Source organism: Melitaea cinxia, chromosome 13 (genome assembly GCF_905220565.1).
Source record: "Melitaea cinxia chromosome 13, ilMelCinx1.1, whole genome shotgun sequence".
Taxonomy (NCBI): domain Eukaryota; kingdom Metazoa; phylum Arthropoda; class Insecta; order Lepidoptera; family Nymphalidae; genus Melitaea; species Melitaea cinxia.
The window spans coordinates 3481276-3495855 of record NC_059406.1 but is presented as its reverse complement, the minus strand read 5'-3'; the positions used below and the strand labels follow the sequence as shown (position 1 = coordinate 3495855).

Genomic DNA, 14580 nt, shown 5'->3' with positions numbered 1-14580 from the left:
TAGGCGTAGTCGTTATACAATATAATACTTACTCAATATATTTTTTTACATTTTGTCTCTGGTTTTCGAAATCGATGTCCAACATTAAAGTTTAAAAAAAAACATTATTGTTTCATTAGTCTCTGACAATAATTAATTGAATGATAAAGTTCAATATAAAAAAAATAGCATGAGTCGGAACAAACAGATTTCTAGACATAAAAAAGTCTAAAACTTAGACTAAAACTAAATCACTGAAACCGCTTTTAAGATCGAAACGATAAGCTTAGAATATAAAATTAATTAAATATAATAATATTAAACATTGATACTGACGTATTAAACATTGAGATTAACGATAATATGCTGTTACAACCGTAACGGCATTTTATTTGAACCAAAGGCAAAAAATAAAGCTATTACATAGTGTATTAAGCGAACTGCAATAAACTAAATCACATAAGCTACATACAATAACACCAACTACATATAAAAAATATAGCGTCTTCGGTGCGACAAAGCCAGCCCTGCGGTCACCAACCCGCCTGCCCAGCGTGGTGACTATGGGCAAAACACATAGGTTCACGTTATTTTTGACGTAAACATGTGGAGGCCTATGTCCAGCAGTGGACTGTATAGGCTGTAATGATGACATATAAAAAAAAATTGGCATTTTAAAGAAAATAAAAATTTGAGTAAACTTCGATAGCTTTAAAAATTAGTAAAATCAGTTAAAGTAAAACAAATTTGTGAACTTGATTAAGTTTTATATCTCGTACAAAATTTTAAATTTAATATTTTTTAGGTTGATTTGAGGCACTTGAAGCAGACTCCGGACTCTGATCACATAGGAATGGGCATAGATCTGTCAGAGTACTACATCTCGGTCGAATGGGACATCATGCGGGTACCGGCGACTCGGAACGAAAAGTTTTACTCGTGCTGCGAAGAACCCTATCCTGATATTATTTTTAACCTCACCCTCAGGAGGAAGACTCTCTTCTACACGGTCAATCTCATCATTCCTTGCGTTGGAATCTCTTTTCTATCAGTACTCGTATTCTATCTTCCTTCGGATTCAGGCGAAAAGATTTCACTTTGTATTTCAATTTTACTATCATTGACCGTATTCTTCTTATTGTTAGCTGAAATTATACCTCCAACGTCACTGACTGTTCCTTTATTAGGAAAATATTTATTATTTACAATGATGCTAGTCACGTTATCAGTTGTAGTCACTATTGTGGTGCTAAACGTAAATTTTAGGTCTCCAGTTACACATCATATGGCCCCTTGGGTACGAAAAGTCTTTATAGATTTTTTACCCCGAATATTATGTATACAAAGACCTGAAAAACCGCCTGATGATGATGAAAATGATAAGCCGACTGAGGTAAGAAATATTATAAACGATAATAAAACAATGCAGAAAATTTTAAAGTATAAAAGAAGCACGATAAATGTCCCTATTTCAAAGAAATAGAATACTTTTGCCTTAGAAACAATATCACTGTATCGAAGGGTTTAATTTAATGTATTTAATAAAAGTTCTAACAGATGAAGTTCCTCAAAGGATTCCATTTTAAAGAGAAAAAACAACACAGCACTTATTCTCGATGACTTTCCTTTATTCAAAACATTTTCCATCACAATGGATTCAATACAAACAAAACACAATTACAGTCGACACGACGCCACCTATAACAATAACCGTTTTAATTGCCCTACGTCGTGGAACTTTCTGGGTAACATTCCTTCAACAGTATTCTAAATCTATTTTATTTCGCATGTATCGCGAAAATATCGCTTCCAGCCCAATTTCATTCCATTTCGATTTTCCTTTATTACTCAATGCCAGAGGGCTTAACGAGCGCGCACGGCCCCTGTTATTTATGTTTCTCTGGTGACTGCGGACGGATCACGATATACGAGCCGACAGACGCGGCCCGAAACCGAAACCTCCACTCCAACCTAATTGTACTCCATGAGCCGACAAGCTATGTCGATATACCGATCCCCGAGAATGCGACTTGACTTTTAATCTGTGAGGATTTCAGGTGCCACTACCGACTTAAATTTTTAACACATATAGCACATAGAATAAAAAAAAATTGTTTTCTTGTGATTTTAATAGTAATGAAGTTTTTATATGTTTTAGGTACTTACAGATGTTTTTGGCGGCGATGACATGGATGGAAAATTTAAGGAATGGGGTTGTGAGGAGTATGAACTACCTGGAATGCCTCCGTCACCACCGCCTCCTCCAGGTGGTGACGATGAACTATTTTCTCCACCACCAGGATCCCCTTGCCGCTTAGATCTAGATGACGATAGTCCATCTCTAGAAAAACCTTATGTTAGAGAGATGGAAAAAACTATAGAGGGATCTAGATTTATTGCACAGCATGTTAAAAATAAGGATAAATTTGAGAGTGTAAGCGTAAAGTTTGAATTATTTGTTTGTACAATTTAATAGATAGTATAATTATTTTATTTTGTTTCATACTTACAGGTTGAGGACGACTGGAAATACGTAGCCATGGTACTGGATAGAATTTTCTTATTCGCATTCACGATAGCTTGTGTTCTCGGTACAGCTCTCATAATATTTAGAGCACCGACGTTCTACGATAACACAAAGCCCATTGACATATTATACTCGAAAATTGCCAAGAAGAAGTTGGAGTTGCTCAAAATGGGCTCGGAAGGTGATCCGGGTCTCTGAAATTCGTCTTACGTCTTCGGCCACTCGCCGCCGAAGACGTTCTGGGAGCTGATCGTGATGTGGTGGCACGGATGATCGATGTAAAGCGCCCAGATGGGAACTGTGTGGCGAGAACATGTTTTGTGCTCAGTGTGGTGCCAAGCGCTCGATGCGCCGCGGGACGTGTTCACGCCGCTAGCGTGTCAAAAACCGTCTTTTTATATATAATTATATAAACTCATACGCGAGACTGTGTCCGTCGATAGTTGAAACAGGAACGGAAGAACCTCAAATGTATGGCCGTTTTGTGTTGACGTCGAATCTGCGTCAATATTTTTTTATATTTGAATCACTGTATCGTAAATAATTTTAAGCGTGTATATTTAAAGATATTTTTATTTTAAATTTAGTTTATTTTTCTAAATATTTTTTGACATGAGCGCACAAACATTGTAATGTAGAGTTTACATTTTTTTTTTAAATAATTTTGTTGCCATTAATTATGTTGCATTTTTGGTATGGAAAAACATAATTATATTTAATTACCGTAATATAGGATTTATTCGAATAAATTCGAGCTCAATTTCGTAATAATTAGATTGTAATGAGGTACTTTTCACTCGAACGTACTATATTAATTGAATAAAATAAATACATTTTCTTGAAAACGTCCTCAATGGCAGTTGGACATTGTAGATGATGTACTTAATATTTATCGGTGAGTTTAAACATTAAAATATACATTTAGTATTTTATAAACTACGTACTCGCGTAAAAATTATAAGGACAATATCGATCGATAACGTGAATGAATCGTAATTTCCCCGTAGATGTAATGAGTTAAGGGATTGTAGATAATTAATTAATTAGATAAGTGAAACACCAGGAACGATGACTATTGACATTATACGCCATGAAAGCAGAAATGTCACGTTGCGACGGTGATAATATTATTTCATTATAGGTATATTTATAATACACAATTGACTGCCAATTGTAATTTAAATTTTTATAAAATTCGATATTCTTAGATAGTTTGATAACTTATTTAATTAATAAATTTTTTTAAAGTGCCAAATATTGCCATCATAGTTTCTTATAAAAGGCCAAATATTCATAAATTGATTTGTGAGAGCTGTCGTGTTATTTTAAGTGTGCTTGTTCATTCTGTGACATCTAATACTTGCCCTTTGAAGCAACGACTGAAAAGCTATACCGTTATGTCTGCAATGAACTAGGAATTTTGGATTTTTCACAAACTGACATACAGTTTTCATTAATCCTATAGTACAGGGTAAAATTAGTACACAAATAACTTCCCCTGATTTTTATTCTCACTTTTTCACCGATTATAAAATCTTTTACTCACTTATATAGGCACTTTACCACTCGTCTTAGATAATAAAGTCATTGTTGAGGTTGGTGAAATTAGTATGTAACAAAAACTTAGGTAGCATTGCGTTCTTTTGTTCTAGACTAGAATCTATATTAGGTATCACTTTTTGTTAATTACCTATTCATGTTTATATTATTAAGTAGGTTGTATTTTCAAAATAATTTTAAAACGTTTACCTTACATGTTAGACATATTACGTATAAAGTCAACTCAACCCATTACGTAGGGTAATGTAGCCTTTTGTCGTAATAAAAAGAAAATTTCGAGCCGCGTATTTGATATGTCAAAGTAATTCATGATAATGATTAGATAATGATTACCTAGTTACTGAAATTAATAATATTTTAATGAATCCAACAGCGAGCAGTTAGGAAAACAGGGATGGTTATAGTGAAATAATTCAAATTGTTTTGTGTGATTCGTCTTAATATTATAAGTGTTATTGAATGTGTAGCTGTTTGTGCCAATAATGCACTCGGCTAGAGTAGATTAGAAAATACGTAAAAATGCGTTAGTTGTAAATGGAGAACGGTCGGTGCTTATTCGTAAGCGTCCCTTCGAAAGCTCGCTAAAGGTTGAAAGAACTAAAATATTAGCTCTGTCTTTAGGGAAGTCACGCTCATTTTATGCAGCTCTGAGTATTTTAAATCATAATAATTATACGAGTATTTTGTGAGAATGTTTCGAAATGTTTCTTATTGGGAGTTGACCGATAGAATTTAATTCATTGTTCTTGCAAATGTTTTATCGGTCAACGCTCACGTGATAGCCATTAATACCTCGTATACAGCTGCTGCTAAAGTTGTGACTTTGGCACTAACGACGCCAGTTTTTATTCGATGGAATTTTTGGATGGAATTGTTCAACATAACTGATATTTAGAATTAATTTTCTAAGATAAAAGTCACATTGGTAAATTGAGTAGGAATGTGCTATTGCACGCACCGAAATACACCAAATTAGTAATATTATTGTCATTAAAAATAATAATTAGTTAAGTCCACTGGCTTCCCTCACTATTCCGTGATTATCCGACTTTTATTGTAGATATTTGCTAGAAAATAAACGGTCTGTTGTTATTTTTATATGACTGCAAATAATAATATAATAGATAGATTTTCTAAAGAAACACCATAGGATAAAATATTTAGAAGACGAGTGTTGTCGCGATTAAGTATACTGAATGATAGCCGATTGAAATATTAGAAGTGAAGGTGGAAAATAATGTAAATAACTCTGTGTCGAAGAGAGCGTGAAATTGGAATTCAAGTGTAATGTAAATGCGTAATACGACGAATCGTTTTGCAATAAGTTTTGGAAAGACTTGAAAGGTTCATGAATTTCAATCTTAGGAGATGTGAATATAAATAACCTAGAATAGGCCCCACAAGTGGTGAAACTGGATGAGCTAAGCCGATACAACGATTAATAATCCTAATTCTTTTTAGTACGGAAGAAGTTTCGATTATGGTAAAGCTTTCAATCTCTTAAATCCTTCAATTCGTTACGCTCGCATCCAGTTTTGTTATCTTTGCTCGAGGGCGTTCTACTTAAACATTTTCTGTGATTTGTAACCTTGGTTGTACCCTTGTTATTGTGGTCTGAAAGACATCTTCGTAAGTTATTTATTTATTCCCTGTTGTGTTTGATCTGATACTTTAGTTGTTAGAACGACGTCGTTATTATAATTGTACTATGTCTGTATATGCACGTTTCGGGTGATAAACGGGTAAGAGAAAGTAGTTTTGTCGTATTTGTGAATTTAGATAGGTAAATAATAAATTTACAATAAATAACGCTAGAATCACGTCGTCAGTAAGTTAATTAATATAATTGTATAAGAATAAGTGGTGTTTTAGCTTCTCAATGTTTATTAGAGTTAGTCGACGAATGAGTCGGTTCGTAAGCACGATGTCTGACAAATTTGTTGTTACCTATTATTATTTAACTAATGTCAATTAAAGCTAGTTCGTTCGTTACTAAACATATGATACTAAAATGAGTACTAATTTTAATATAGGATTTTTTTTTTATTATTTCAGTTTAATATACATTTTTTCTTTAAAACTAATTTTTTCTATTTTATTTTTTTATATTGATTATTATGGGTCACTTTTAAGTATTTTTATAAAGTTTTAGTATATATATATATATATATATATATATATATATATATATGTTTATTTACTTCAATTTTCACTCTGTTGTTTTGATCTAATGAACACCTTGTTTGTCTCCATCGTGTGATGGGACTTCGAACTCATAGTCAGCTATCACATGGCTGTCAGTAATTTTAAGAATCAACTAAACCGAAGTGTTGACATGTAAATATAGTTGATCAACAGATAAATTAAAAATAATGTTAAATTGACAAGTTATTTTTCTACGTTCCTTTCACAGTACCTTTAGTGCTAAATTAGAATCGTAGTGAATAAATGTTGTAGATGTATGTATTTAATGTAACTTTTTTATTTATCCGTAAGGAAAATATCAATCAGCAATAATTCTGAATAACTTGATTTCGGTCATCCTTTCTTTCCTTTTGAATATATATTTTAATGCCATTCATTGTACTCGTAATTTTAAGCTTTAGTTCACGAATGGTTAACAGATAATCCGTAACGCTTTATAATTAGGTTCGTCGAAATTTAGAATTTCGTCTAGCAATTTCTTCTTTAACACTTTTGGAAATATGTTTTATCGCACGTCTATCGTTTATTATATTACCGTTTACATCTATGATATTGTAATATTATTATAATCTTTAAACTTATGAATATCTACGTAAGTTAGGCGTATCTGCATGTTTAATCAAACGTCTTCCAAAAGTGACGTAAGATATTTTTATTTAATTTTTTTGTTTTGTTTTGTGATCTTTAATATGTGTTTGACAATCTGATCAAGATAAAAAAATATTAATTTAAACATTACTTAATTTGCTAACACGAGATATGAGTTTAATAAAAATATAGAATCTTAATTGACACATTTTTTTTTAATAAAAAAAAAATTATGTTTATTTTTATTTTAGCTTATCCCGTATACTAATCTAAAAGTTTTCAATATCTCGTACTAGTATAATGTGTGTAATAATTAAGTAAAATGTAAAATTAAGGAATATAAATAAATAAGTAGTGGAAAAAACACACGAAATTTGCGTTGAGCTTCCAACACGATTAGATGTAAATACAGTAATTAAAAGATCTTTATCATATTGTTTACTAATTGTTTCTTTTATATGTATAATAAATGTAAAAAATATACTGCTATATATTATTTATTTTTCGTAATTTAATTTGTTATTGGTCTCACATTATAAAAAATGATGAAACAATATGAGTAACGCTTTGTTTAGTTAGGTTTTAATTTATAACATAATTATTAGGATTTATTGTAAAATAAATTTCTGAAAAAAAAATACAAGTAACACTACAAACAATAAATCTAGAATAAAAACCTTGTATCAAAAAATGTTATCAACCCATCGTACCGAATAATCATAATGTTCTAAATTAAAAAATGATATTACAAAAAACATTTTTGTTTAACTATGGATGCGTTTGAGAATATTGTAACATTTTGTAATAAATGTTTTTAAAATTATATTTAATTTATGCTGTATCTATAATACGCTGCTTTTAATAATTTGATATTTGTATTAAACTTATTTCTTGGTGCCTTAAATTTTATTAAGCTTCTCTAGAGTAACATTTGTTGCTGATTAATTATTAATAATATGATTACGTTATATTTTTAACAAATCAATCGCATTGACGCTGTTTTATAAGATATTCATATATTATTGTTAGTAAACCCTTTAGAGTTTCGTTAAAAATGTCGCGAAAGCGAATCGCTTAGGATAATAAGATTTGATGTAATTTGGAATTTTATCTTATATTGTTAATATTAATATAATTAATGTCCTGTAATACTAGTCGTAATGAACATTTAGTTGATTTTAAATTTTATGTTTCACTTTTCTAGTCACGAGTAACGGCACGTTTATGCGAAAATTGTAACTGTTTAAGAATTCTTTGATCTGATATTTTCATTCATTAATTCAAAGATTCAAATAGTTCAAATAGTCGATTTACGAATTATTTGTCATTATCGTCTTTATAAATATACTAGCTGCCCTGACAGATTTCGTTATGTCAAAAGTTAGTAAGCTTTTTATTCATATAGGTTTTTTTTTGTATTAAAACCTTCTGTGGGCCGGGCCTTAAGGCACATACAAAAAAAAAATAGCCGAAGTGATCGACACATTCTCGAGTTATACGCTTTTCTCACATATATATACAACATTCATTTTTATTTTATAGATTCGATGAACAAAATCGGTTTCTCATAACGAGTACGTCTAATAACTTTACAATTTTCGTACAAATGCTGCGAACGGTGAAAATGGCACATTCAAACGAACACCACATTAATATTACAAAATAATTGTTAATATATAGATACACATGAATTCCTAAATTTATTTTAATATAATGTAAGTTAAATATAATTAATACATTAAAAAAATGAAAATTCATTAATCACATAATATTTTAGTGTATAGATTAAACAACATTCTGAACAGTTTGTCATAAGACAAATGACTTGCCACAGAGTTTGATGTAAGGTTTATGCACTACATACATGCTACCTACATGTAACAGATACTAATAACAAGTAATTCGTGTAGCTCAATAACCTAAACTGTAACATAATTGTGTATGTCTAGAGTAAGAAAAGGTATCGTGTAAGAAATACGAAATAATATACATAATAATATCGTCTAAGGTTTATTAATAAGTCTCATTTTGTAATGTTAATTAAAATCGAGCACTACACGTATTATTACAAAAACACTCATTCTTACTGCTAATATTGAAATGTATTATAAATATGAACTATAAATATTAAATGTTATGCGTTAATAATAATTTAGTGTTTCATTTAGTATTCTATTAAAAAAAAAAACATTTAGGAATTACAAACAATCATAACAACGTTATATTTTACGAGCTTTTACTAAATTGCACTATATAATTTAATTACATACATTTTTTTTATATGCAATATATAATTTTTACGTATAACTATGTTTGTTCGGGTGGAATTTTGCAACTCAGTTTCGAAACATTTCTTCATCCAATCAAGCTGAAATTTTGTATACATCTTTAGTTTAAATGACAATAAAAGGCTAGCTTTATGACGTCATTCTGAATCCAACATGGTGGAAGACATAAGATGGCGTACTAGTTATATTCCTCTTGCTGTAATTACAACTTCGACTAAAAGTTTAACTTGGTTTAATTGTAAATTTATTTATTTCTAACTAACCAAATGTATTGCTAAACAGTGCCCATGGTTGACTTGCGATATCTAAGGTAGGTGCCGGTGCGTTGTAATATCCCTTAGCTAAGTCTACTAATGATAGTGGACATTTGAAGTTATCACAAGACTTCAACAAAACTCCAAGCCGATGAGCTGCGTCGTATAAAGCGTGTTCAGGTGGCTCTGAAGGTAGAACCTTCATCATCGGTAAACTGAAACAAAAAAAATCAGGATGTAGAACTTTATGCATGCCAATCAAATTAAGTATTACTTTATAATTTTTTGTTTCAAAAAGTCGCTTTTTCTTTTTGACTAAATAGTATTGAATGGCGAAATGGAATAGGTCTTCTTTGTTTAGTTTTAATGATATATTTATTATTTATAATACACATATATATTTCCTTTTGTCAAATATCTATGAGAAAAGCTTTTTATACAACTAGGTCGGCAAACAAGCGTACGGCTTCCTGATGGTTGGCGATTACAGTAGCCTATAGATGCCTGCAACACTACAAGCATCGCATGCGCCTTGCCAACCGTACTCCTAAATCCCCACCTCCCCTCCAGGAGCTCTGGTCACCTTACACAACACAGGAACACAACTCTCCTTGACTACGCCAGTCGGGCTGCTCTATATTATGAGCAGGATATTTCTGTAGAAAATCAGTTAGCAGTAAAACTACGGTTTTTTTTTTTGTAATTGTAGGATTATTTACGCTGTCATGTTAAATATATTTTACTTACGTAAAAATAGTTCTAAAGATTTCTTCCATCATATTTTCGCCGTGAGGCATGATGCGCTGGGTTGTTTCACATAGAGTTTTCAATATACATTCTCTTCCATTATACCCCATGCTAAAATATAAGCACAACATACATTGATAGTTTACAAATAATAAACAGAATCAGTTCATAGACCAGGAAACCGTTGTCCAGTTTTGGAATTTACAAGCAGTTACAGTTTTAGGTACACGTTAAGAAAATGTCACAGATACCGCCAAAATTGCCTACATGCGTATGGCAACACCATCAATTGTCATCATTCCATGAAATAGAACAATAGTGTCATACTTTCTTTCTGTATTGTTATTTTTTTCGAGAGCTTGTCTTTTTAAAAAATAAATAAATATTTACAACATACACACACGGTCGTCTGTTCCTAAAGTAAGCAACTTAATGCTTGTGTTATAGGTAACAGCCGACTGGTATATGGTATAATAGCTACATATTTTTTTGATAAATATACAAATAAATAATATATATATATTACACCCAGACTCGGGGTGGAAATCGAACCCACAACCCTCGGAGCAGAAAGCAGGGTCACTACAAACTGCGCCAACGGGCTAGTCATATTCTAAGCTAATGGTAAATAAATTCTAAGCTAATGGTAAAAAAAATACAAATTTTTGTTTGTTCGAAAGTCGAAGGATCTACGGGTCAGGTGATGAAAAGAAAAAACAACCACTGGAGAACTTCACAACATCGTGATCATAAACACATCTGCTAATGTATAGATATGAGTCTAGTAAATCATTTTTACTATACTCACTTATCTAAAATTACTTCGATCCTCTCATAAATTTCTCGTCTGCTTCGTCTCTGAGCTAGGGGCTTCTTATGCTTGCGTCTATAAAACAAAGACGTCTCGGTGTTATTTGGCAATTCGTAAGCTATACCCCAGTTAAGACCGAAGGTGAATGTTCCAGGATAACTAGCTGGCGCTGGCTGACCAATAACACCAACAGTCAAGCAGCCAGCACACTAGAAAGAAAAATTTTGACAACGTCTTTAAACCAAAATATATTTTCATTTATAATGAGTATATATTATATATTATTTAATTCTTATCATATGTTAATTAAGACTTTTATTATAAATTTTTTCTCTTACTTTTGTTCAATTTGCTATCATCTTTCAAATGATTTTTATTCGCAATTAAATAGTTTTCTCCACAATAAATAATCAGAAGTCTAATTATTACAACTATTAAGGCAGTCATGTTAAGGACGCAGCACATAATAATTTATTATAGAAACATGTAATAATAGTCCAAAATCTTTTATTAATATCTACCAGTTTTGAACCGTACTGTTTTATAACAGTATATGCTTAACCTTATTTTTAACGTATTCCGAATTCGATGTATACATACCTTTTTAATTATTCAAACAAATATTGTAAAACGTTTGCTTAAAAGTGTCACAAAACTACAGACTGATACTTACAGAAAAACTCGAACCTTCTGGAAACGCAACATATCTTTTCTTCCTGGAAAGAACTTTTAATTTTTTTTCATTATCTTCAGATGATATAAAAACCGCGTAAATAAGAATTAAAAAAATAGAATATCTCATATTACAAAGCGTTTTCACACACATTATTAGTAAAAGTAATTGTAGGAGTTGTATTAGAAATGAGAAAAATGTTCACACTGTTAAATCACAAGCACTATACTACAAACTGTGGTAAAAAATGTACGTCCACTCTAACGGTAAAAATGATTACCATGTACTTGAACTTGTTAATGAAAGTCAAATGTTTACTAACTCTTACAAGTAGGCCGTTTATTATTTTATTTATTTATTTATAATAGGTTGATTTCTGATTATGTAAAAAAAAATAAACAAGAAAATAATAAGTATCAAAAATAAATTTACTTAATCTTCAGTAAACTTAGAAATATCTAGAATCTTCACCTTCAGTATTATTCCCTGCTCACCCACTGATAGATACAACATAGAAGTGACTATACTGCGATAATGCAATATCATTACATACTATAAAACAAAGTCGCTTCACGCTGTCTGTATGCTTAGATCTTTAAAATTACGCAACGGATTTTGATGCAGTTTTCTTTTACAAATAGAGTAATTCTAGAGGAAGGTTTATATGTATAATACATGCATAATATAGTAGAGACATACTGATAGTTTTAGAGGTTTCTAATGTGTTGTGTCGTCGTAAATAAACACATTTTTTTGCGCTTACATTGCAAAATATTTATTTCATATTTTATATTTAGTGTCAGCATTGCACCCGTGCTATATATATCAAATACATTTGAAAGCGGTAGTGAATGAGAAATTATCGCTAAATGATATCACTGGAATGTTTAGACCGTTCTACATTGACTCGGGTCTAATATTGGGGTCATCAAGGAAAAAAGCATTATATTATTTGTATAAGCAGAAAGTGCTAAAAAGTCATTCTAATATTAGATGCTTAGAATAATTTCGTTGGCCTAGCTATTCCTGACTCCTTTGGGTCAGAAATAAGAATCACTTTTTTATTTTGTAGTATATGTTACTTTTAATTGAAATTAGAGAAAGTTTCTGTTACCTTCATCATCATCTTAATTCCATTTTACATTCTACTACTAAATATATTATGTGCATCTTCAGGGAGGTGTTAAAATAGATGTTAATATTAGATGAATATCATATAACTATGTTTAGTATTATAAATTGATTTCATTGTGTGTATAAATTGGCGTTATTGATTCCGCACTATTACCGACACATTTTTCCTATACTACTTTCATTAAAGGTTGTCTGGAAGAGATGGCTATAAGCGCTAAGGCCTAGGATCTAAATTGTATCTTTTTTTTGTGCAGTAAATTTTTACTAAATAAATAAATTAGACATCAAAAAGTTTATTTTGGTTGAAAATAATTATTTAAGTATAGAATAGTAATAACTAATACATTTTCCTGTCCTCGCTAATGATTTTACCTACTAGGCTTATGTGCTGGCATGGCTTTATTATAAATATAAGTGAGCAGCGACCACGAATGACAAGGATAACTACAACATAAATGAAACCGCACTTGTTATCAAGAAGAATAATGCTGCTTAAACATATTTCTTTATGAATATATTTAATTGTAACATCTAAAATAAAAAAAGTGTGTTGCATACCGCTAACCTAGAAATATTGTCTACTAGTTGACCTGGAGAAATTGGTCTCACCTACATATACTCATATTTGTTAAAAGACTTTCTGAACGCGTCAATAAATATTTGACATCCAAGTGTCAATTTTTTTTTTATTTCTAAAAAGACAAATGACATCAAATGCTTGGCAGCTTGGGACATTTTTCGTTACCTATTATTTATATTTTTCGCCATATAAGCCTTCCTTATAATTCAAAATCAGCTAATTTGGTCCAGCCATTTTCGAGTTTTAGCGAGACAAACGACCAGCAATTGATTTTTATATATATGCCTGCCAAGGATGATTGTAATTAAATTACTTAATAAGTAGGTACTAAGTAATTACTTAAGTAGTAGTAGGTATGTCAAACATTCGTACTGGCTTTGAGTGCTATCCTTACTTTAAGGATAAGGGCGTAATCAGCAACGCTCGGTATTGTAGATTGACGTGATTATAAGAACGTGTCTAAGAATTTCTATTAAATATGGAAATTTTCACTCGAGATCAATAAGCAGAATGACATAAATTACAAATATTTTTTTCTTATCAGATGTTTATCTTGTCTAATTTGTTTTTAAATGAAGTTCATTAAAGGTTTATTTTTATTATTTAAAAATTTACATCCATGGGCTCAAAATGCCCATGCCTTTTGTTGATCATGCATACATGCATTATAATAATACCACAGGCGATTTTTCATTTATTACTACAGATCGACAGTCCTGTGACTGCCTAGTAAAACTAGGGAACCTAGGAACGTGGTCCGACGCTGACGGTTTTTTACAAAATACTGTTTGATGGAAAAGTATACATACACATCATTCATTTGTAATTTCTGAACATATTATTATTTTTCTCATGTATGTCTATATTTACACTTATTTGCTAGTTATCATATATGTACACTTATTTCCAAGTTATCATATATGTACACTTATGTTCTACTTACAATATACACTTAGCCTATGTTACTGTTAGTAAGGGATTTTTTTTTAAATTTCTAATATATTTATTTATATATAGTTATTATTTATATTTATCTATTTACTAGCGGACCCGGCAGACGTTGTCCTGCCCGGAAAACAGCTTTTGATATTTGATTGCAGCAATTTGATAGCTTACATACCGATAGCAGCGCCACCTACCGGGTCCAATTGAGATAAGAACTACCATATCTTCCAAGTCAGACAAAATTACAGATGTTACAAAATTTGATAAAAATTGGTTCAGTATTTTCGGA

The 14580-nt window shown here is 31.0% G+C and overlaps 2 protein-coding genes across 2 annotated transcripts in view; one reads left to right on the top strand and one right to left on the bottom strand.

Annotated features, from left to right (window-relative positions):
* The window catches only part of LOC123658862 (acetylcholine receptor subunit alpha-like 1), a 78555-nt gene extending 75851 nt beyond the window's left edge, over positions 1–2704 (top strand). The window contains exons 5-7 of the mRNA XM_045594154.1: positions 785–1372; positions 2138–2413; positions 2492–2704. Of these exons, the coding sequence (XP_045450110.1) occupies positions 785–1372; positions 2138–2413; positions 2492–2704 (1077 nt within the window). The remainder of the gene's footprint in view (positions 1–784; positions 1373–2137; positions 2414–2491) is intronic.
* A 6701-nt stretch (positions 2705–9405) lies between these two features.
* On the bottom strand, positions 9406–11785 carry LOC123659245. Its single transcript, XM_045594494.1, has 4 exons — positions 11633–11785; positions 10957–11168; positions 10149–10259; positions 9406–9616 (listed from the first exon to the last, which is right to left on the bottom strand). Exons 1-4 carry the CDS (start codon positions 11783–11785, stop codon positions 9406–9408), a joined length of 687 nt encoding a protein of 228 aa, XP_045450450.1.
* Between the last annotated feature and the right edge of the window lie 2795 nt (positions 11786–14580).

Coding starts and splice junctions, on each gene's coding strand:
- LOC123659245 (XM_045594494.1), bottom strand. CDS start 11,785: ATGTGTGTGAAAACGCTTTGTAATATGAGATATTCTATTTTTTTAATT. Junction 11,169..11,632: donor CAGAAGGTTCGAGTTTTTCT/GTAAGTATCAGT, acceptor TTTTCTTTCTAG/TGTGCTGGCTGCTTGACTGT. Junction 9,617..10,148: donor ATCTTTAGAACTATTTTTAC/GTAAGTAAAATA, acceptor TTTTTGTTTCAG/TTTACCGATGATGAAGGTTC.